This window comes from Lepidochelys kempii, chromosome 7 (genome assembly GCF_965140265.1).
Source record: "Lepidochelys kempii isolate rLepKem1 chromosome 7, rLepKem1.hap2, whole genome shotgun sequence".
NCBI lineage: Eukaryota > Metazoa > Chordata > Testudines > Cheloniidae > Lepidochelys > Lepidochelys kempii.
In genome coordinates this window covers 7,805,654-7,829,905 of record NC_133262.1, presented here as the reverse complement: position 1 = coordinate 7,829,905, position 24,252 = coordinate 7,805,654, and the positions used below count along the sequence as shown (strand labels likewise).

General features: G+C 43.3%; 1 protein-coding gene across 2 annotated transcripts in view; it reads right to left on the bottom strand.

Moving 5' to 3' along the window:
• Positions 1-2,980: 2,980 nt before the first annotated feature.
• The window catches only part of LOC140915228 (monocarboxylate transporter 2-like), a 61,177-nt gene continuing 39,905 nt past the window's right edge, over positions 2,981-24,252 (bottom strand). For both annotated transcript variants that reach the window (XM_073354803.1, XM_073354801.1), the window contains 3 exons: positions 21,007-21,150; positions 10,078-10,953; positions 2,981-5,395 (listed from right to left, as the gene is read on the bottom strand). In XM_073354803.1, the coding sequence (XP_073210904.1) occupies positions 5,094-5,395; positions 10,078-10,953; positions 21,007-21,070 (1,242 nt within the window). In that variant the 5' untranslated portion in view covers positions 21,071-21,150 and the 3' untranslated portion in view covers positions 2,981-5,093. The remainder of the gene's footprint in view (positions 5,396-10,077; positions 10,954-21,006; positions 21,151-24,252) is intronic.

The window sequence follows — 24,252 nt, the reverse complement described above, 5'->3', positions numbered from 1 at the left end:
ATGGATACATTTATTTATCTGCATTAGAAATGTTACTGTCTCTGGTAGCGTTATTTTTATTTACAACACATTTATTAAGCTTCTTTTGGAGCTCCATTCAATCATGGTGCCGATCCCCAGCTGGGGTAAATCAGCATTATGTCCATTGACTTCAGTGGAGCTATGCTGCATTATGTCAGCTGAGGATCTAACCGATTGTTTCTAGAGTGAACTGATTGATGGGAGCTGGTGAGAGGCTGAGATATGAAAGCAGCCCTGGTGTAGTGGAGCCCTCCTTATCAGACTCACCGGAGATCATTCTCAGCTGCTTTCAATGACATCAAGGAGAACAGCATGCAATTGGGAGTGCTAGGCTAGCGTGGTAAATGGAAAGACTCATGCTGGTGCCAGCAGACTTTGAATTCTGTCCCAGAAGAACTAGATTAATGAGAAGGAGGATGGATCCTCATCTTTCCCCAGTTCTTCATCAAGGGGAATGTGGATGCTGTTTCTGCTGGAGCTGATGATATTTGGTGTGGTAGAGGGAGTAGGTATCCTAGGGCTGGTGTTGGCTCAGGCTGACAAGTGAGAGCTAAGCAGGAGGCATCCGTGAGTTGCTGGCCTACAAGGATCTTATTTAAACACAGAAGCTTTTAGAGAAAGAGAAGATACAGCTGGTGAGATCCTGCCACTGTTGAAGTCAATAAGAATTTTGCCTCTGACTTCATTGGGACCAGGATTCCACCTAATATCTTGCAAAGCATTGTATTCCAGAAGTTCTGCTCTTCAACACAACTACTGGGTCAGCTTAAATTTAGACCATGGCACTTCAGATACCCAAACTGGGTGTGTCTGTTTTGAAGATGGAGACATGTCCGTTCTTTCCCCTGCCACCAGCTGCATGTACAAAAGGGGGTGTGGGGAGGAATCAGCAGGGCAAAGCTGAAAATTATGCCAATAAAATGTGCTTGAATTAGAATCCTCTTCTGTCATAGGCTTGCAAGGTCATGTGTACTGACCCAGCTAAGGAGAGTAGAGAGCAGATGACTCTCTTGGTAACTGGTGTGTATTTGGTATGTTAGCTTTACATACCGCAGAATATTTGTTACTCAATTGTGCCGGGTCTTCTAACTTTTAAAATAGTTACAGCAGAATAATGTAATATAAAAACACCTTACAAGTGACAGAAAATGATTAGAAGAAGGGGCTGACCTTGATCAAGACAAGCAGTATCAAAAGAAAAATACAGATATTTCTGTAAGGGCCAGTAGACTGTTCCAGGCCTTGGTAGGAGAGATTATGGCTCTGCTTTTTTTTTCATACTTAAGTATCAATCTGATTTTATTAAACCATTCTGTAAATGACCTTTCCAATATGTCATAACGTTTCTCTGGGCAACTCTTTATAAAGAGGTCGAGACATTATTTAGCCTGTCGGGTTGTAGCTATTAATGGAAGATAAAACATGTGATGGTCCAGGAGGATGATAGTAAACGCTTGACTTAGATTCGGAAATCCTGGCCCACATTATATCTATCTATCTATCTATCTATGTATCTATCAGAGAACACATGCAAAAATATGGGGGTTTTTTTTGACATGTCCACTGCATGTATTGTGATAACCATCTTGGTTTAATCTGTCTGGAATATGAGTGACATCAGAGTTGAAAAGCAGGAGCAAAGGATAGCTGCAAGATTCCAGATTAGGTACATTTTTAAGGCACAACCCAAACCATGCAATCCCCTATGCTCTGAGTGGAGTTCTGCATGGTCAAACTGTTAATAAATACTTAGTCCTTATACAGTAAATTAAGGTTTAGTTCCTGCCCATTATTAAATCATGATATAGATGCTGGGCAACTGACGCAGATCGCTGGCCTACCTGCGTCAGTTGCACAGCGTCCGTACCATGATTAGCAGGTACATGGCAAGCACGTTCATAATAATCTTGTTAGGACATTACCTGAATTGCATATGGGTTTGGTTTAATTAACATTCCACCAAGAGCTGAGCAACAGGCATGGTGACAAGAAAGTCTTTTGTCCTGTTTGTTTAACTGCCATTAACGCTAACAAGTTATGCACATGCATCAAAAGGAGATTAGACCCCAAGGTTTCTAAATACATCAGGGATCACAGCGAGCAAGAAGCAAGTCAGTGTTAGACCTGGTGATGCTTGCAGAAACAAATGGAAGAGATTGCTTAGTCTGGAGAAGCTGTATCACTTAAATCAAGGAGTAAAATATTTCCTCTTCCAAAAAGCTGTAGTAAAAGGTCACTGTGACTACTACCTGCGCCAGGTACAGGACCTGCTCTAAAGCCCATTGAAGTCAAGGGAAATCTTTCTATTCAGTTCAGTGGGATAGGAAGCAGGTTCACAATCCTGTTCCCATTGAGGGCAAAGGCAAAGCTATCATGTATTAGTGCAATATCAAATGCAACTCACCCCCCACTCCGCCCAGCTACATTAAAAAAACCCATTCATTTTAAAAACTAGGGGTGCACTTAGGAACAGCCAGACTGCAACAGACCAAGGGTCTCTCTAGCACACTAGCTTCTCACTGATAATGCCCAATACCGTTGTTTCAGAAGGCGGCATACTAAACCCAGCTGCATACAGGTATGGGATAACCTGTTGTCCCTTAGTAATTAGTGGCTGGTTTATGCCCTGGGGAAGGAAGGTATATATCCCTGCTTGAACTCTTGTTTAGGCTTAATATTTACTGCTCTAATGCTGTATATTCTGGTTATCCATATAAATATCCAATCCCTGTATGAATCCTGCTTTGCTCTTCGCCTCAGTGTTACCCTGTGGCAATGAGTTCCACTGGCTTTTGGAGTGGAAAAGGATGAGGCTTATTCTCCCCCTCTGTTTGCAGCAATCTATACGCCCACGTCTATGGAGCTGGAATGGACACGACTGTATGTGATGCTATCACCCGACTCTCAACAAAGGGAAAGCACAACATTATCCTCACAAACTGACACTGGATCCATTACATTTTTTTTAAAAGAGCTTTATTGAATAGCTTAAAGCTTCCAAATGACATGTGCTTTCAGGAAATGTTCTGGCACCTCCATCAACACCGTTAGTTTTGTTCATATTTACATGACTGTGATAATGAGTATTTAAAAAAAAGTATCTAATGTTACTGTCCACAACAAATACAAGATGGTGCCTAAGGATGAAAGCCTAGCCCCGCTGACTTCAATGGAAACAGCATTTCAACCCCACTGCACATCCTCGAGTGTTGTGGTGGAAACGATTGGTCTGACCTATGTTTAAAGGGCAGCAGAGTACGTAGAAAAGATTCATTTTTAAAAAGCCATCATTCACAGCTAAGGCTTACTCAGTCTGTACATTGGGTGTAATTAAATCCTGTTCTCAGACGACAGAGCTAAGAAATATGATTTTTCACCAGTATTTGCAGTGAGTTAGGAAGTCATTAATCATACTTAGGCCCAGGTTCTCAAAGATATTTAGGTGCCTAATGGCAATTGAAAGGAATAGGAGTTAGGTGCCTAAATACCGCTCAGGACCTGGGTGTTGGTGTTTATACAAACCGTTATAAGCTTAACTAATGAGCCCTCACAACTCCCTGTTGTTATTATCTGCAGTTTATAGATGAGGAAACGGATACATAGGACTGTTGATGGTGAGTGAAACTCTATGGAATCCAGCGGCCTTGAACCCACGGGCTTATCTTTATTCACGTGAATTGGCTCACTGACGTCAATGGGACGAGTCAGGAGTAAAGTTAAGCAGATGTGCAAGCAGAGATGCTGCCGCACCCCTTGGCTTAAAGTGGTTTCCATCATATGCAGGGTTTACAGTTTGGTTCAATGGCTCCCAGCGCCCCTGTGTGTAAGTCGTTGCAGGACTCCAGTTGTTCCCGCTTAGTTTTCCCTGCTTCTTGATGTCGATGGAATTAACTTTGCCCTTTTCTTGAAGCCTTAAGTGGTGCACGGGCTCATGCTGGTCCTCTACACAGGGTGAATTTCACCTTTGGTAAGTTACTCTGCTTATGGTGCCTGTGGGTTTGGCTCAGAGCCATTATCCCAAGGCCATACGGCAAGTCGTTGGTCTAGCTGGCATTAGAGCTGGCGACTGCCTGGCTCCAGATCCTGTACGCAGTCCACAAGACCATGAACTACTGTACACACACAGCCATGTACCAAGGCATATTGCCAACCGAGCATGGCTTCAAAATGAAGATGATTGCTATTAAGCCTAGTTAATTTGCCCTGTGATGAAGGTGCATTAGTAAAAGTGAAGTGACTAAATGAGGGTGACATTTAAGCCTTCATGATGGGTCCCTGAGCCCTGATCCAATACACCCTGACGTCAGCGGGAGCCTTGCTGTTGGTTCCGATGGACACTGATCAGGCCCATGATGACAGTATTTAAATGGTTCCCTAGCAGTGGAAGATTCCTCTCTGATACGATCGAATCGAACGCTCACTGAAGCCAGCGGAAGGTTTTGCACTGACTCTGGCTACATCGGCTCTACGAGCGAGCGGAGTGATCCCCCTGCCTTCCGCTAGCTGTCGTTGAGCTAGCAGACGCATGAGTAGCAGTGGAGCTGTGGCAGCCTGGCTGGGGGCAGTGGAGGTCTGGCTGAGCCATGCGGAGTACACGCCTGCCTGAAACGGGTGGGTGTGTACTCAGTTCTGCTGCCGCTCCCGGTGCTACCATAGCTACCCTGCTCTCTAGACTCACGCGAGCTCAGTGAGAGCCATCCCCAGTCTGCGTGCGCCAGCAGGGAATCACACTCCTAGCTCACAGCGTAGATGTAGCCTTTCATGGACATTGGAGCAGGCCTAAGAGCAGAATGGGGGCTAGGTGCTTTTAAGGTCCCTCTTGGTAACAGGAAATAGCTAAAGAAAAATGATGCGGCCCTCCAACAATATAGGAACAGGTATTGCACTGTACGTTCCAGCACTTCGTGAGAAGCTAGACTTTTTTTTTTTTTCCTTTAGGCTTTTCCTAGACAAAGCAAAGTGTAGAAATAGAGCAGTATCAATGCAGAATTAGAAATCTAAAGTCATGTCATTGTTACAGTCAATTTAAGAAACACAAAAAGCATTTTCCCAATCAACCTGTTAAACCAAGCTTAGACTTCACTTTTGCCATTCACTTCTTTTTTTAGTCCCTCTTTTTCATCTCTCAAAGATTCCACCTCTGGACCATCCTGCATCTTTTCTCTGGCCCAGATATTGCCATCCTCTGTTTCTGTCCTTATATGTTTGTTGTCCTTCATTGTCTCTTCCATCGCTTTTCTTTCCTTTTCCTCTTTCGCCAGCATACGGTAATTGTAGTAATTCATGATGAACAGGAACGTTCCTGCCAAGACCATCACAGCTCCACATTTAATGAACATGTATTTGTAATCTCCAAAAGTATCTATAAGCGTTCCTGTGAATTGCAAAACAAAAACGCAGTTTAGACATGAAGGCAAAAATTGAAATATCTACGGTGGCTTCCATTTCTGAACACCAGGGCTACTATTGTGATTGTAGTGCAGAATAGGATATTTTCTGTCCTTTCTAATAACTTAGGCTCTGATCCTGCAAAGGCTTAGTGTTTCCTTAACTTCACATCCTATGAGTATCATATTGAAGTCAATTAAACTATTCACATTGCGTAACGTTAACCAGGTGCTTAAGTCTTTGAGTGATGGAGGCCTTGTACTGTAGTTTCCAGATTTCTTAGGCACATGAAAAATAGAACTATAAAATAAAATATTAGAATTCATTATAAACGGATGTTTTTGTGCTATTAAATGAATTTAGGGCTTGTGCAAAATACCAAATTACTGAAGTCCTTTTGGCAACACCAGTTTGTCTCCATCACCTTGCCATCAAGTCTCTGCCTTAGCTGCAAGAATCACCTGATCTAAAGGCCACTGAAGTCAATGGGAGTCTTTGCATTGATTTCAATGGGCTTTGGATCAAGCATGGGGTGAATAAGATCCACCTCGCTGACTCAGTCCTCAGCCTCTATGTTGGGGCTGCAGACAGAAATGATAATTGTGACAGTGGCCTATCTGATGGGACACCTGGCCATTAAGAAATGGGACTGAGACCCACCAATTCAGTTCTTCACAAGCCACTAAACAGCAATCGGGTGGCAATGACATTCAGTCATTACCAGCCTTGCCTGGACTTGAACTGGTGAACTAGAGGCGAAAGGGCTTTCCATAGAACTTGAAACATTAGTTGCAGGGAAAGCAAAGAGGGTGCCGTCAATGTTAAACATTTTCAATTAGAGAGGCCAAGTGGGTGAGGTAGTAATCTTTTATTGGACCACTTCTGTTGGTGAGAGAGACAAGCTTACACAGAGCTCTTCTTTAGGTCACCTGTGTAAGTTTGAAAACTTGTCTCTCTCACCAACAGAAGCCAGTCCAATAAAAGCTATTACCTCACCCACTTTGCGACTCTAGTATCCTGGGATCAACACGGCTACAGCAACACTGCACACAGCTATTTTCAACGACAGGAAAAATGTGAGTTTCATCTCAAAGGTTAATGCCTTGGCAATGGATTTATGGAAACATTGAAGAGATTTGGTTTAATTGAAATGTCAATGTTCTCCATTATGTCAAATGTAACATAATGTAAACCTTGTTGAGACTGTGATGCTGAGTATTAATGCCTGTCCACTGGAGCAATATGGACTGAATTTAACATCCCGAATCCTAATTAAAATAAGATTGACCTCAAGCATAGCCTTTTTAGTTCTTTCTTGCAATTAATACACTGTATGTAAGCTCTGACTTTTTGAAACCATTTTTTCTCATTGAGAAGGGGAACCTTTAATTACTTCCTGAGTGACAACTAATCTGTTGAAAGTCTGGGGATTAATTATCCCAAAGTATGCTTACACTAACTTGGTATTTTATGGCCACTAAATATATTTACTGATTGCAGAAATTATTATTTCAACTGGTTTTGGTCATCAATCTGCTTTCTTCTATAGACATCCTGGTACACAGCTTTCAATATATTGTCTTATGAATGGTTTCAGAGTAGCAGCCGTGTTAGTCTGTATCCGCAAAAAGAAAAGGAGTACTTGTGGCACCTTACAGACTAAAATTTATTTGAGCATAAGCTTTCGTGAGCTATAGCTCACTTACTCATAAAACATCAACCAAAGGCTCATTACAGCAATTCTTCCTTCTTGGTAATCAGGATGATCTGGAAGTCTGTTAAATAGGTTTCAATGAGGGTTTTAATGAGTAGAGTATTGGAAAATTCAACAGTAGGCTAGTCTTGCCTCTTGTCCTTTGAGAATAAGAAAAGCCATAAACCACACAGGGAACAATTTTCTTAGTTCATTAAAGCAGAACCCTGCAGTGGGTTATTAAATGCCAAAGAACCAATAAATTTGTTGCTTATTAAAATGATGAGAAAAATACTCCAAAACTAATATTACTAACTATTACACAGCACTGTTTTGGCCTCATTAGTGGTCTTTGGCAATTAGCTTAATCTCTTGCGTAAAAATGACAGAATTTAGAAAACAGTCACCTTCAAACCGTCCGTTTGCCATGAATTATATAATGGCTCTGTGTGAAAAGAAGAGACTGCAGCTGCTTCTGCCACACAGTGCAAGCTGCACCGCGAAAGGAAGAATTAAACTGCTCTGTACAATGTGCGAGAATGAAGCTTAGTCAGCTCTTAGGTTGTCATCCTATGAAAGTCAAACCCATATTAACGCTACCTTTCCCTTGCGAGTTCCTTGGATTTACTATCACGTACAGTAGTGCTCAAAGGTGCTATCACTGGTTAGCAGCTTTATATCCAAATACCTGCCGAACACTGAGCCTCGTTCAAAGTTGACGGCCATTCAGCGCGTGGAAAGGTGACAGATTAACTGGACTAGCAGCAGACAGTTACCCTATCCAGATGCAGGTGCTGTGTAAGCCGCTCCTCCTCGCCTGCACCACCCTCTGCTATTCCAGCGATAGATGGAGAATAAATGCCAGCTGGATGTCACATACAAACTCATTTAACTCATGGCCACGTCAGGTTTGATGAAAGGCCCGGAGAGGTGAAAAGCGTGTTAAATAATTATATCATGTAGATATTGTTGGCTCCTTGATGGGAAAGGAATTTACAGTACATGCCACATAATGACACAATATAAGGTAATTTTTTTCGCGGGAAAATCCTTCTACCTCCTGCCAAGTGACTATGGGCATTGCTGCAGGTTTGAACACGTACTGTTAGTCTGGACCCTTGAGGAGAATGAACTTAAAGCTAGATGTTATCAACTAGACTGGTGCGCATCATTAGCAGCTGTGTTCAGTCGTACTGCTCACGTGTTTCGTTACAGGTGTGTTCAAGTACTGGGCTGGGGCAGGTGAGAGCTGATAAAGGTAAGTGCTGCTCTGGTTGCTTTATCAGATGGAGCACACGCAGTGACTGCAACCAACTTGCAAGCTCTGCACAAGTGGGACTTTTTTGTACTTTCAAAGCCAAAAGGTACTGAAGATGCAATGAGAGGACAGACTATTGGAGCCTGGGTTCTCAGGGTGTATTGGGGGTTGGACTAGATGACCTTCTGGGGTCCCTTCCAACCCTGATATTCTATGATTCTATGTGGGAGGGAGGGTTATAATCATAAACGAGGTCCCCAGATGCCCATCTACTGACAGCAAGTGGCCTCGTTTTTGTTTGATGTCATCTTAAATTATCAATCCTTTATCAGAGTGGCACTTAGAGCTGTGAATGATTTAGGACTCTTACTCTGAATAACAGATAATATCTAGGGCTCTCATCCTCAATGATATTTAGGTGCTTAATTCCCATTGATTTCAGTGGGAGGTAGGCCCAGAGCCTCAAAGGCATTTAGGTGCTTAGCTTCCTTTCCAAGAGTGCTATCACATTCACCGAGATGCTGCATACCTTTCCTGCAGTATTGATCCAGGGTTGTTACAGGTTGTTTTTGTGTCATCAGCTTGCAGTGCAACAACTTGTAAAATGGTGCTTGATAACAGAAAGAAAGCCGCGTCTGAGGAAACCTTGTGACAGAGCTGGTCGGTGCTGACCATTTTGCCCCATATGTCTAGCACTTAGCAGTATTTGTTACAATAACAAAGGTCCCTGCTCTGAACTGCTTTCAGTCTAAGATAACACACAAAATGAAGTTTTTCATGTGACATATGAGAAAAGAATAAAGGCACCCAGATCGCATTCATATTTATTTTCTATTTTGTCAAATGTTTTAGGAATATATGATATATTTTTTAAAAACTGTAAGAAGGAGAAGCAAAAATTCTCAAATCTATTCAAAATAAATTATTTTTCCTTTTAAAAAACAGCCCGTTTTCTTCATTACAGACTTTACAGCTGGAATGCTATTGGCCAAGCTGAGAGGATGGAAATCTATAAATGGAAGTGTGCCGAGTTCCTTTATGGCCAGAATGTACACCTGCACAGAAATTAAAAGCATATACATCTGTGGCTACATGGATCTATTGTGTCCTTGCAGACAAATAAAAAACATCAGCTAAAATCCGGGGGGCTCGATTCAGCGAAGGGTTTCAATGGGATTATTATCATGTTTAAAATTAACCATGTGCTGGATGGTGGCCTTAAGCAGTCAATGCTCTGCAGGATAGAGACCCTGGCATGTTAACACTTATGCATGTGAATAAGTTTACATATATGAGTAGTCGCATTGCGTAAAGCCACTTACACACCTACGTGTTTGACGGATGAGGCCTAAAGGCATCAGCCTGCATCCATGTCACACACACACACACACACACACACACAACTGTTGGTTCCAATGGGAATTTTTACATATGGAACATATGCAGGTTCAAGATCCAAGGAACAAACACATGAGAGATGATCTTTTTGTTTTTAATGTTGCTAAATCCTCACTAAGAAATCACGGAGGACAAATCTATGACCTTTATTACTCTATACATAATTACTTGCAAAAAAAACCCCAAACAAAGTGGGATTGAAATGGAGAAGATGAAGTTAGACGCACCCCTCTGCAAACTGTATTTATCTCAATATCAATCTGGGAATTAGAGCAAAAGCTGACATGTTACTAGAGTTATAGTATAGAAACATACTCACCTCCAATAGGTGGTCCAAGAAGTATAGTGCAACACTCCACTATGGTGACAAGGCCAACAGCACTTGTGAATCGCGCAGCTCCCACGAGATCCATGAGGGTTTCAAAGAGCATGGCACAAACCATACCAAAGGCCAAGCCAAAAAAGACAGCGTATATGACTAGACCTGTGTAGCCTGTGGCTAAGGGGCACAGGAGATGGCAGGCACCATTAAAAGCAATTGAAAAGCTGAAAAAATACTGGATCTTTGGCCTCACCCATTTACTGTTGGCAATAATTCCAGTGGTGGGTCTGGCGATCATATCGACTATTGCAAGGATAGAAAGGAGGAAGGCTGCTGAGTATTCATCAACGCCAAGGTGCTTCGCGTAAGGGGCCAAAAACACAATAGGGGCAAAAAATCCCAGAAACATGAGCACATTTCCAATCAGGTAAATCAGGAAACCTCTGTGCTTAAAGAGGGAAAAATCAAGGTACTTATTAAACTTCTCACAGCAGTCTTTGTCCTCCTCCTCTTCTGTTCCGCTCAACAAACTGACAGTTTTGGGATGGACCATTTCAACCGAGCTTTTATTGGACTGCTCTTTTACAGTCTTTTCAGCTTGCTTGATGGTTTGTTTCTGAGCAGGGTCAGCTGCCATTCCAATGGGCCGGAAGAGAGCACCAGCCACACAGCAGTTCAATAAAATTGCCCCAAGAATAAAGAAACTGCCCCTCCAGCCAAAATTGTCAAAAAGGAACTGGTTCAAAGGAGCAAGGGTACAAAGCATTACGGGGCTCCCAGCCATGGCAAGACCATTGGCGATTGGTCTCCTTTTCAAAAAGTATTTCCCGATGATTATCACTGAAGGCTGAAGGTTAAGAGCAAGGCCAAATCCTGTAATGGAGCAAAAAAAACAGTGACAAAAGGTATAAATTATACTGCCAGTTGCTCATTTCAGAATATGGCTCTGTCTAAATCAAGGGTGAGATCCTCACTGTCACTCTGGCCCCCTTTATACCAGGTGCAAGGACTGGACTGGCATGAAGCGGCCCTAAAAGCCCCAGCTCTGGCCAGGGGAAGGATTCACCCAATGCAGGAACTCAGGAAGACAGCCATAAAGCTGCCTCCAAGGACTCCTTTGCAAGCCTTGACAAAGGGGGTATGCGGGGGGCAAAAGACCCAAGTGTTTTTGTTCTGTGTTTGTACAGCACCTATCACAGTGAAGCCATGACTAGGCTCCTAGGTGCTTATGGTAATATAATTAACAAGAAGTCAGGGCAGCATGCAGTCCTGAGGAGTTTCCAGGCAGCATTGTGGCCCATAGAGTAACCTTGAGATGCTGCTGTAACTTTGCAAGTCCCCCGGTGCTGTCCAATTTATGTCTCGGGCCGCTTCAACCCCAGAAAGAAAAGAAGTACTTGTGGCACCTTAGAGACTAACCAATTTATTTGAGCATAAGCTTTCATGAGCTACAGCTCACTTCATCGGATGCTGTAGCTCACGAAAGCTTATGCTCAAATAAATTGGTTAGTCTCTAAGGTGCCACAAGTACTCCTTTTCTTTTTGCGAATACAGACTAACACGGCTGTTACTCTGAAACCGTTCAACCCCAGAGCAACCCAAAATCAGGAGGTGCAAAGGTGGCTTAAAGCCACTTTCCAGCCCCTTACCATGGGCTGCAAATCTCACCCTTATAGTCATGGCTCACAGAATATGGAAATCTGTATCCCTACAAGACCATATAGAAGTTAACAGGTCCCAAGTGCTTTTGTCCAGACACAACAGCTTGGCATGATAACAGTACCCATCTATTACAAAAAATGATGGCTGCTTTGCCACTGCTAGCATCTTATCATGCTTGTATAATAATATTATGGCCTGGTGTCTGTGACTTGATCACACACACTTTAGTGACCACGCAACTAAACAGCCCTGGACTTGACTGGCGCTTTTGACTTTAAACCAGGCTTTTGACCATCTCCTGGTGCTGAAGTTGTCCTCGTTAATATAGCTGCTGCCAAACTCATTCTGCCAATGAGCAATAGAGTATGGTATTTAGTAACCACAGTAGCTCCATCAGAAGTCCTGGAGACCACTGACCATCAAGTGTCGGTGAAGATGGTGTGGTCTCTGGCTCAGAGCTGTAGAGCTGCTTTCAAGTGGCCGGGATCATTCCTGAATAGAAAAACTACTGTGGGTGCTTATGGGCACTCACCTTTTTCACTGAGAGCCTTCTGGGGAGTTGCAGGATTTCACTCTGTCCCCAATTGCCAGAGGGGAGAAAGGTGTGGCACTTGAGGAGTCAAACTAATTTGTATCTTCACTTCTTTGACAGCACAGAGGGCCATATTACAGTGCTGGTCAAGGCTGCTTTCTTTTTACCACTGATCAGTTGCACACATACTAAATGGGAAATGACTGCCTAGGAAGGAGTACTGAGGAAAGGGATCTGGGGGTCATAGTGGATCACAAGCTAAATATGAGTCAACAGTGTAACGTTGCAAAAAAGCAAACATCCTTCTGGGATGTATTAGCAGGAGTGTTGTAAGCAAAACACCAGAAGTAATTCTTTCGCTTTACTCTGCCTTCATTAGGCCTCAATTGGAATATTGTGTCCAGTTCTGGGCGCCACATTTCAGGAAGGATGTGGACAAACTGGAGAGAGCCCAGAGAAGAGCAACAAAAAATGATTAAAGGTCTAGAAAACATGACCTATGAGGGAAGATTGAAAAAAATGGGTTTGATTAGTCTGGAAAAGAGAAGACTGAGAGGGGACATGATAACAGTTTTCACGTATGTAAAAGGTAGTTACAAGGAAGAAGAAGGAAAATTGTTCTTCTTAACCTCTGAGGATAGGACAAGAAGCAATGGGCTTAAATTGCAGTAAGGAAGGTTTAGGTTGGACAGTAGGAAAAACTTCCTAACTGTCAGGGTGGTTAAGCACTGGAATAAATTGCCTAGGGAGGTCGTGGAATCTCCATCACTGGAGATTTTTTAAGAGCAGGTTAGACAAACACCCATTAGATAATGGTCTGCCACGAGCGCAGGGGACTGGACTAGATGACCTCTCGAGGTCCCTTCCAGTCTTATGAGTCTATGCTCAGATACCAAAGTGACAGGCAACCTTATAAAAACTTGACCAGATGAATCAACTCTTTCCACTCACATGCAGACCTCTCCTTGGTCATCCATGCTTTTGCTACATCCAGACTACTGGCGATGTCAGCATTATGTCATAGACAGCATTTGGTATTTAACCACTAGAGGGCAACGTGCTTACATGCTTGATTAGGACTCACATCCCAGCCACTGGAGGGCTGTGGCGTCCCTGCCCACTAAAGAAGGGCAAGCAGATCTAGGAATCAAGTGCAGTAGCACCCATCTCTTCCACTGTTAGTTAGTATGCTGATGTGAGCAATTTAGGCAAGAGATTACAAGCCCTGAGCTGTCAAGAGCACAAGTACATTGTAATACCAAAAGTGACCCCACTGCAGCTCATACTAATGTAGAAGGTCCCTAGAGCTAGAGACGTTTAAATTAAAATACCTTTTTTATTGTATTTAAACAAAATAGTAATAGCATTATAAATCTCCATAAGTAACTCAACCACCTAACTGACCATTAGCTCTCTTATTGCACAAGCTGAAATCTGTTTTCTGCCACAATGGATGTTAAATGTTGGACGATCAGATCATTCTTGGGTTCTTTAGGATACCAGTAAGGAATCTGTTCTACTTAAAAGATGTTTTTAAGCATCTGTGTCCTGCTATTCCTCACAAAATAAAGTTATGTAAGTAATGCATATTGGCCTTAAAGTTACATTTAGAAATATAGCACATTTTCCACCCTAGCCCTTACCTAAAGAATGATCCCCTGTAAAACAAAATTGAAATTTCATCCTTGAATTGATAATACTGGAAAATGTGAATCTTGAAAACAGCACCATGCCGATTTTTTCCAGTTCGTTAATCTATATAATTAGTTTGTTTAATTGTGCAGTACCTGATTAAGCATATCACTTTACAGCATAAAAAGTAGGAATGTCAAGGTCCTTCAAATTAATTAAGGAAAACTATTGTTAATAAGAAATATTAGCTACTCAGAATTCCATTGGTTTTGTGCAGCTCAAATTCCATATATGCTATGATAACCAAGATGGTGTTAAACGATTGCTTTCCAACTGTCAAGCTTCCATTTAAAAAAATTAACCTAATGTTTTGAAAATGCAAAAGAAGTTACAAAACAAATACATGTTAAAATAACCTTAGGGCTATATCCTTGGTAGGAAATTCAGACATAGGTATGAAGCACAGTCCTTAACTTGACCTGTTGGGTCTAGGTAGACGGTAAATGTGGTGGGACAAATCCTCAGTTGGTATAGATTGCACAACGGGTGAAATTCCCCACTGTGCAGAAGTCTAGCTCAAGGCCTCTAACACTAAAGGCCAGATTTTTCAAAGTATTTAGGCATCCAACTTTCATTGAGAGTTAGGCACCTAGATACCTTTAAAAATCTGGCCTAAGATCTCCAAAAAAAAAGCATACGTGAGATTTACAGGGTATATAGTTCTTCTGCTGGCTTTCAGCAATAGCGGTAAATTTCCCCTGCTAAGATAACCCAGTGATCATAGAGACCTGCACAAATGGAAGTAACTGCAGTTTTAACTCCAGATTTTCCAACCTCTCTCAGGTGAGTCTGGAAACTTACCGTTAATTTTAATGGACTGTCTTTCACAGGAATCTACAATATGCATTGGCCAAAAGAGTCACTTTTAGGCGAAAAAAAATTGGGTAAGAAGCCAACTATCCATTTAACCAAATCAATTAGAATCTTGTATTATCTGACCATTAATTTACAAGCGACACAAATTAATTTAATATAACCTCATTCTGTTCCTGCTAATTAGGATCCAAGTTTCAAACTTACTGACTGGACGTTCTAATTACTTTAGTCTTTTTGCTAATTTTATTCTGAAATATTTATATCCATTTTCTTCTCATTTGTTCTCACAGCAAGAGGGATCCCAGACCTCAAATTGATCCCAGCAGATGGCATTTTGTTCCAAATAAATTAGAGAGGCTGTATCATGGTGGCCTAGAAGAGGAAGTCTGAGATGAAGAGAAGTAATTTGGGTATGATGGAAACCATCCTTTCACCCATTATTCTGAGAATCTGTCCATAAAATGATTTTATCAGGAGCCTTGCTCAATAACTACTGTTCTCTGTTACATATCAGTAAGGGTATGTATGTCTGTACTGTAATCACACCCTGTGATTGCAGCTGAAGACAATACACCCAAACTATCTTTACTGTCACTAGCTCAGGTCCTGGCAGCATGTGTTTCAGCACAGGCTAGCCGGCAACTAATTACTCAGGGCTCCAGATGGGTTTGTACAGCCAGGGCTGCAGCTCGTACTGCCGTGGCTTTGTTGTTCCAGGACCCGAGCTAGCAAGATTAAAGCTAGCTGCAGTGGGTCATCTCAAGCTGCAATCGCACCCTGTGATTAGAGCCTAGACATAACCTAATGGGCTAAATTTCAATGGCCTCATAGGAGGTGTGATTTTCCATAGAGCACAGGGCCAGATTTTTCAAGCGCCCAGCACCCACAATCAGAGCTAGATTTTCAAAAAAAGCTCAACACACAGCTGCCGTCTTCTGACATCTCCTTAGTGTCTGATTCAACGCCCATTAAAATCAGTGTCTTTCCACTGATTTCCATGAGCTTTGGATCAGGCCCTTAGGCCAAAACCCTCTTCTTGAAATCAACAGGAGTTAGAATCATAGAATATCAGGGTTGGAAGGGACCCCTGAAGGTCATCTAGTCCAACCCCCTGCTCGAAGCAGGACCAATTCCCAGTTAAATCATCCCAGCCAGGGCTTTGTCAAGCCTGACCTTAAAAACTTCAAAGGAAGGAGATTCTACCACCTCCCTAGGTAACGCATTCCAGTGTTTCACCACCCTCTTAGTGAAAAAGTTTTTCCTAATATCCAATCTAAACCTCCCCCACTGCAACTTGAGACCATTACTCCTCGTTCTGTCATCTGCTACAATTGAGAACAGTCTAGAGCCATCCTCTTTGGAACCCCCTTTCAGGTAGTTGAAAGCAGCTATCAAATCCCCCCTCATTCTTCTCTTCTGCAGGCTAAACAATCCCAGCTCCCTCAGCCTCTCCTCATAAGTCATGTGTTCTAGACCCCTAATCATTTTTGTTGCCCTTCGCTGGACTCTCTCCAATTTATCCACATCCTTCTTGTAGTGTGGGGCCCAAAACTGGACACAGTACTCCAGATGAGGCCTCACCAATGTCGAATAGAGGGGAACGATCACGTCCCTCGATCTGCTCGCTATGCCCCTACTTATACATCCCAAAATGCCATTGGCCTTCTTGGCAACAAGGGCACACTGCTGACTCATATCCAGCTTCTCGTCCACTGTCACCCCTAGGTCCTTTTCCGCAGAACTGCTGCCTAGCCATTCGGTCCCTAGTCTGTAGCTGTGCATTGGGTTCTTCCGTCCAAAGTGCAGGACCCTGCACTTATCCTTATTGAACCTCATCAGATTTCTTTTGGCCCAATCCTCCAATTTGTCTAGGTCCTTCTGTATCCTATCCCTCCCCTCCAGCGTTAGGTTAGGCACCTAAGTACCCCAGGCCCTTAGTCTTTACTCAAGCAAAACTCCCATTGAAGTCAACAAGAACAAGGGTTGGATCCTGAAAGGGGAAAGAGCTCTCTCAATGCCAGGAATAATAATAATTAATAAACCAATATTTGCATTTCTATGGAGGTCTTGCCTCAAAGTGCAGTGTAAATAAGGGTTGGCCATAAAATTTCCACAAAAACAACATTTTGACAAAAAAACCCAGAAACAAACATTTTTGACAATGTTTGTGAATTGTTTCTTTCTCTGCCAGCATTAACCAGTGCTCATGACCACCCCATGACTTCAGTAGCAGAGATACTGGGATGACATCACACAATCTGAAAGGCTGCAGCCTCTGGGGTGGAACACGGCAGCCGTTAAACAATACACAGCACCACTACAAAACTGTTTTGGAAAGGAAGTGAAGATTAAAACCCTGCCCTACTGAAACTGTAAAGGCAATTAGAGTTAAGCAGAATGTATGTATCTGAACTGGCCAGAACAAAAGAGCAACCGCCACTCATCTTATCATAAGTGCTTGGGGATATTTAATGACCACTGGTGGTCAGGTATTTGGTTTTATGTCTCATTCAAAAGATAAGGTGGACGAGGTAATATGGTCTCTCTAATATCCTGGGGGACACACGGCTACAACAACACTGCATACATCATCCAAAAGATGGCAGCTCCCTTGCATCAGGCAGGGTACCACTTCCCTGACTCAATGATTACATGAATTTGCATCTGACCTACATATAAATCAAGGGTAGCCAAACTGGCTCATGAGCCGCATGCGGCTCTTTTACAGTTAAATTATGGCTCTCAGAGCCCTCTCCCCACCCCTCATTCTCTGCCTACCAGATTGTTTGGGGCAGCTCAGGGCTTCTGCCCTGTGGTGCGGTGGTGGGACTAGGAGCTTCTGCCCAGCAGGGAGGGGGGTCTTGGGGCTTCAGCCCCACAGGAGGCACCTTCCGGGGCTCGGGACTTGGAGCAGGGCTGAAGTCTCGTGCCCCAGCAGGTGCACCCCACAGGGCTGAAGCCTCGAGACTCCTGACCCTGCACAGCAGAAGCCCCCAGCCCCATCACCTTGCTGCAGGGCAGAAGCCCCAAGCCCTGGCAGGTGCACTCCGGCTCTCGAACTTCTGAAGATTGTCGTATGCAGCTCGGAGGGTAAGTAAGGATTGACCACACCTGATATGAATAGAAAAAAGACAAACCTCAACTGAGAGAGCAACTGAGAATGGTGTGTCTATCTAGACAGTATGAACTGATACATTTATGTTTCTAACCTCTACCTCTGAAGAGACGCTATTAACATGCCAAAGGCAAGGGCCGCTAGCAGAGATCTTTTGCTGGTGGGTTTCTCATTTTAACTCTGTCCCTTGGAAGTACACAGGGCATGCTTTTCCCAGTCAAAGTGTGTCTCCTTTCAGACTAAGCAGTGAAGTGTAGTTCACTGTAAATTGCTGTATATGTATCTCTCAGGTAATTACTTTTCCACAGTCATGTGATCAGTAGGCTGACTTTATACTTATCCTTAAATGCTCCCATGTCAGATCTGAACAAACTAGTTGAAAAAAATTTTCAAATATAACTAGGAGCATCAAGCTAATTAAGAGCACTGAAAGCATTTTCTTCTCTCCTGAGAGGATTCTCATTCGCTCCTGAGCACACTAGCAGCAGACCCAGGAAATTATAGGTGTGTCTAAGGCCTTGTGCACTTGGGGGAGTTTTACCAGTTATACCAGTACAGTTATACAACAAATAAGTAGGGGGGGGGGGTGTTCTGCGCTTGCACTATCAGATAACACCACTCCCGGATTTTTGTCGGATTGATGGATCTTGTGAGGCAACTTGCAACTGTGTCATTTTGTCTTATCAGCACAGTGCTGTAAACCTCTTCAAAGAGACTCAATTCCTGTGGTAAATTCTTTGGGGCCTAGTGGGATTTTTAAAACCATGTAGGCCCATTGGGAGTTAGGTACTTTGCACACCAGTTACTTAGAAACATCTTTAGGTGCAAATATCTGGACCTGAAGCTTCCTGGGTGTTTGTACAGCACCTAGAACAACAAGGACGTGATTCTGATTGGGGCCTTTGTGTGTTAACCCAATACAAATAATAAATAATTATAGTTTGAAGGAGACGCTACCCCTAGGGGCAACTTATTCCATAATTGTCCATTATGGGGAAGAGTCTAGTACCTTCCTGTGCAGCAGCTGGTACAGGGCACTGTCAGGGACAGGATACAAGATGAGACAGTCCTCTGGTCTGATCCACTGTGGCTCAGCATTTATCCCAAGGCATACAATGTTCCATATTGGTGCACTTCTATTCCCGGTTGATAGTGTGAAATGCTTATATAGTCTATCACAAAGGATTTGTGTTTTACATTAACTATTATGATTTCTTAAAGGGCATTTGTCTGTAAGGGAATGCAGCAATCCAGTGCTCGGCAATGGCTTATAGCTGGATCCATTGCCCCTTTGACTAGCACATGAGGTTAAGAATTGCAGGTTATTTTTATTTCTGGACTCTCCTTCCAAGAAGCTGTGTGAATTGTTGCTCACTCAGTGACAACAGGGTGTCACCTGAATGTGGTGGCACAATCAGAACCGCGTAAGAAATAAAAAAAACCAAGCTACTTAGGTGCATGAAGTAACATTTCACAACCAGATTTAATGAGACAGTCTGTGTGCAGGGGAGCATGGTCATAAGTTTTCTGTCCCAATTAATGTTTTTCCCCATTGCCAGTAAACTGTGTTATTAATCTTACAAGTTTAGCCCCTGGAGTTCATTATCAGACGTCAGGGCTATCTGGTGCAGCCACAATGGCAGGGAGTATATTAATTCCACATCTCAGATGCTGTAAAGTCAGTACTTTAGCGTAACGCGTCATGCTTTCAAACAGATGTTTTTGTTGCCCTGGAGGCAGCATTATAAACATCTATTCTAAAATGATCAAATGGATGCTGAAAATTAGGCACCTAGAGAAGACTAGTTATGAATTTCAGAGTCTAATTTTAGGCATTCACGCTAGAAGATGCTGTTCGCCCTAGTGCAGAGCCAGCCTTAACCTAACTGGGAACCGCCGGGTTTGGCTCACTCTGAGGGTTTTAACAGAAACAAGCTGTATAGACTGGAGAGGGAACAGATTTCACCAGCAATCAGTGGATTATTTTTGCTGTATGGAGGGCGGAGGGGAGATGAGAGGAGGAGGGTTCAGAAAACACAGAGGATGCCTGTAGCTGGACTTGGTTGCTTCCTCCCTGCCACGCTTCTTCCCAGAGGCAGTTGGAGAACTCAGCCAGGGCTGTTTCTCTGAAGCTCTTCCCAGTGGCTAAAGTGAAATGTAACAGGAACAAGGGGAAGCGCTCACGGTACCAACCCAGGAGGGGGAACTGTAGGGAAGCAATTCATCCGAGCCAGGGAAATGAGGGGGAGCCCCTCTCGGCAAACCTTTCCTATAATCCTGGACTCTTTCTGCCTCCCAGGATTCTTGCTCTAGCACACAAAACCTGACTTCTTCCTCCTGGTGAACTCTGCCCACTGGTGCTCTGAGCTGTGATGTACCGACCCAGCTAAACGTGGATACTGTTGTCCTCACACACAGACGGGCAGACGGAGGGCTGTACCCAACTCTCATTGAAGTCAACAGCAAAATCCCTGCTGACTTTAGCCATTTGGGCCAACCGTTGAACTCCAGGAAAGGAAAACTTCTTGGCTTAAAGGGTTATTAGAATTCCACCTTTTCAATGAAAAAAAGGGACTAAATTTAGGAAATTTTTAAAGGAAAAATTTCTTGCTTTCCAACCAACTCTAGTTTTTATTGTTTTTATATAAATATAAATCTCCCCTTTCCCCACCAAAATGAGTATCAACAAAACCTGAACTCTCGTAGATCCACTATTTGTGTACAAATCGCCATCTTCAGAAAGAGAAAAATATTAACAGATAGCCCTATCTGATCATGCAAGGTGCCGTGTGATCCACTGACTTCAGCAGGAGTTGAGGGGCACTAATAACCATCTCCATTATTGTCCTGAAGGAGAGCACTCATCTGCAAAGAGCCTGCCACACTTTAGACTCACACAAAGTAAGCTGAAAACACAGTTATGAAGAAGTGTAGGCCTGGTCATGCAAACATTTAAGCATGTGTAACTTTATTTGGGTGAGTCGCCCTGGTTGTGAGACTACTCAGATGCATAAAGTTATGCACATGCTTAAGTATCCGCAGGAGGACAGGGGTTTGCCTTAGAAAAGAAATCTCAAGAGAAAGGGCAAAAGGAAAGCTTTTTTGTTACCTGAAATGACTCCAACGCAGATGTAAAGCTGTAAAATGCTAGTGCAGAATGCCGCCGAAATCATCCCAATTCCACACAGCAGGCCTCCAAATATAACCACGGGTCGGCTGCCAAAACGATTCACTAAAATACTGCTAATAGGACCTGAACAAAACAGGCAGAAGAAGAATCCAAGTGTTAAATAGCTTCCAAACACCCTGCCTTTTGAAAATAAGGTGGTTAAAGCTCACTGTAGTTTCATTAATACTTAAGCTGTTGGTACAGCTGCTTGAATTTGCTCATGCTAAGAAGTGAAGAAGAATGCAAGATGATTTGTATGGTGGTGGCATGTAGAGTCCCCAACCAAGACAGCGCAAGACACTCTAGATACACATAAAATGTGCAGGGCTGGGACAGAGAGGACGGTGATCAATTGTTCCCTATAGCCACTGAAGGTAGGACAAGAAGTCATGGGCTTAGTTTGCAGCACAGGAGATTTTGGTTAGATATTAAGGGGAAACTTTCTAACTGTAAGGGTGCGGAAGCTCTGGAACAGGCTCCCAAGGGAGGGTGTGGACTCTGTCCTGGGAGGTTTTTAAGAACAGGTTGGACAAACCCCCATCAGGGACGGTCTCGGTTTACTAGGTCCTGCATCAGTGCAGTGGGCTGCATTTGATGACCTCTCGAGGTCCCGTCCAGCCCGACATTTCTATGAGTCTATGATAATAACAGACAGTCCCTGCACCAAGGAGATTACAATAGAAACAAAGAGTGGGAGGGGAAATAGAGCCACACAGATTGGTTGTCCATGGTCAGACAGCAGGTTGGGGGCGGAGCTGGGAACAGAATCCAGGTTCCCTGGGTTCCAGATCAAGCATTGCCCCACACTGCCTATCTAGCATTTATGGTCCAGTGATCCCAACTGTCAGTGTCAATGGGATTAGGAAATAAAGGGCTATCAAGAACATTGGTCCATTTGGGCAAAGCAAGTTCCGCGCTGCCCCCATAAGACCTTCATGTGTCTTTTATTCAGAGCCCGTCTAGACACCAAAGCGGTACCGTGTTAGTTAAACCAGTGTAGTTAAAGCAGTACCGCTCCACTAGTGTGGATGCAGTTATACTGGTATAAGATGCGTTTGATGGCACAGCTATTCCCACACAGGAAGGGGAATAAGCTATAGTGATATGCTTGTACATTTACACCAGTATAACTGCATTCACACGAGGGGCTGTATAGGTATAACTATGGTTACAAAAGCGCACATGCGCCCACACACACACAAAATATGATAGACTGGTACAAAACCTGTGTGTAGACCAGCCCTGCTGCCTGACACAATCTGCACTAATGACAGTTGTAAAAGCAGCAAATAGCTAGATGGAAGGTCTGTGTTTCTGTTTAATAAGGGGCCAAAGTATCAACACTGTAGAGCAGATCTTGATTTTGTAGCCCCCCTCCATGCCCCTATTCCTGTGACAAAGCTGGCAGCCCTCAATGGCCCTGCACGCTCAGATCCACAAGTCTGGTTAGAAAATGCAAACAGTGAGGGAGCCTATGGAATTTCTTTATACAACCTTTGATCAGTTCCTAAATATTCCTATGTTATTTCTTTCCAAAGCACTTTTCATCCTTGTGGGTAAAAAGGAAAAATAGCCTAATACATGCCTGATTCCCATCCCAAACAAGTCTCAGCACCTTTGTTAAATTCACACCATAAACCATACCCATTTATCTTCTTTCTAGCTAGATGCATGTCTAAGATTTCCAAAGGGGCCTGCACCTCTATTTGAACATTTTTAGGGGGGGTCTGCAAATGAAAAAAGATTGAAAACTGCTGTCTTAGATACAAGTAACCATTTCCAATGTGTTTCTAGTGTTTGTTGGATAAACACTGATTTTTTTTTTTTTTTGGTAATTAGGGTGTTTTATTGGCGTTTACTGATTAAAAGCTAAAATCAGTACCCTGTGTACAATGTACACCTCATATCAATTTTCTTCTTTCCTGGCACTTTTATGGCACTTTTCCTGGTGAGGTTCGCAGCAGCGGCAGCATGGAGAGTAGGGAGGCCCAAACCTCCTTTTCCTCCACAACAGGTTCCGGCGCCCCCTGGGGGTTTCCCCCGACTTCCCAGGCCGGCCGGGGGATATAACCCTCTATCATTAATCTCTGTATGTTACAGTCCCTTTAATTGAATGATGTGTTATATGCATCCACTGACTGTATTATTCAGTTAAAGGAACTTTGTGTAGATAATTAAGGTTTCTAGTTTTATGCCCTAATCCTGCAACAGGATCCCTGTTAACAGCCCTTTGAGCTCCACTGAAATTAATGAGAGGACCTGGGGGTAAGAGAGAGACACTGGATCTAATTCAGCCCCGATGTAAGCAGGCACAACTTTTACTGAAGTGCCATTGACTAGGAGCTGTTTTGCTTACATCAGTGTTGAATTTGTCCCGATGTGTCACGCAATTCAGTAGAGAAAGTGAGGATCTTTGGCCAGGGCTGAGAAAGGCACCAACCCTCCGAAACTGGTCTGCAGCCAAAGAGGGCATGAGCCTTACATTTTTCAATTTTACAAAATGCTCATTTCTCATTATGCAAACCTAATTATGCAATTGGGAAAAATGTGGCTCCAATTACAGTCTCCTGCAAGCTTACATTAGGGCTTTGTAAAACAGTGGAACATTCCAAAGAGGACTGGGGCACATAAAGACCTTTATAGCTTCTCCTATGCCTTATATCAATCTGTTAACTCTGTCCTCAGAATAATAACTGAAGTCCTGGGATGGGAAGACAGTATTATGTCAAATGCCCTGGGGTAGATGGTCTTGGGTTAGTGTTTTCACAGCTGCTAAGAAAATGGAGAAAAGGGTGGGTGCCAGTAAACAGCCTTGTTTTACACCTGTTCGGATGACAAAGGCCTCAGAGGTAGAGGCCTCACAGCACTGGATGGAGACAGTCACCTGGACATGGAGGAGTCATACAATGGTGACAAATTTGCTTGGGCAGCCAAACTTTGACATGATTTTAAACACAGCCTCATTGTTGACAGTTGAAGGCTTTGATCAGATTGATGAAGGCCATATACAGCTTCTGGTGGCCTCACACCTCTGGGATCGAAGATGGTAGTACCCTGCTTAAAGATAACAAATCCATCACAGAGCACTGGAAGGAACACGATCAAAAGCTTCTAAATCGAGAAACGACGGTGCCTGATGACAGCATCGACTCCATCCCTCAGCACCCAATCTTGGAAACTCTTGCC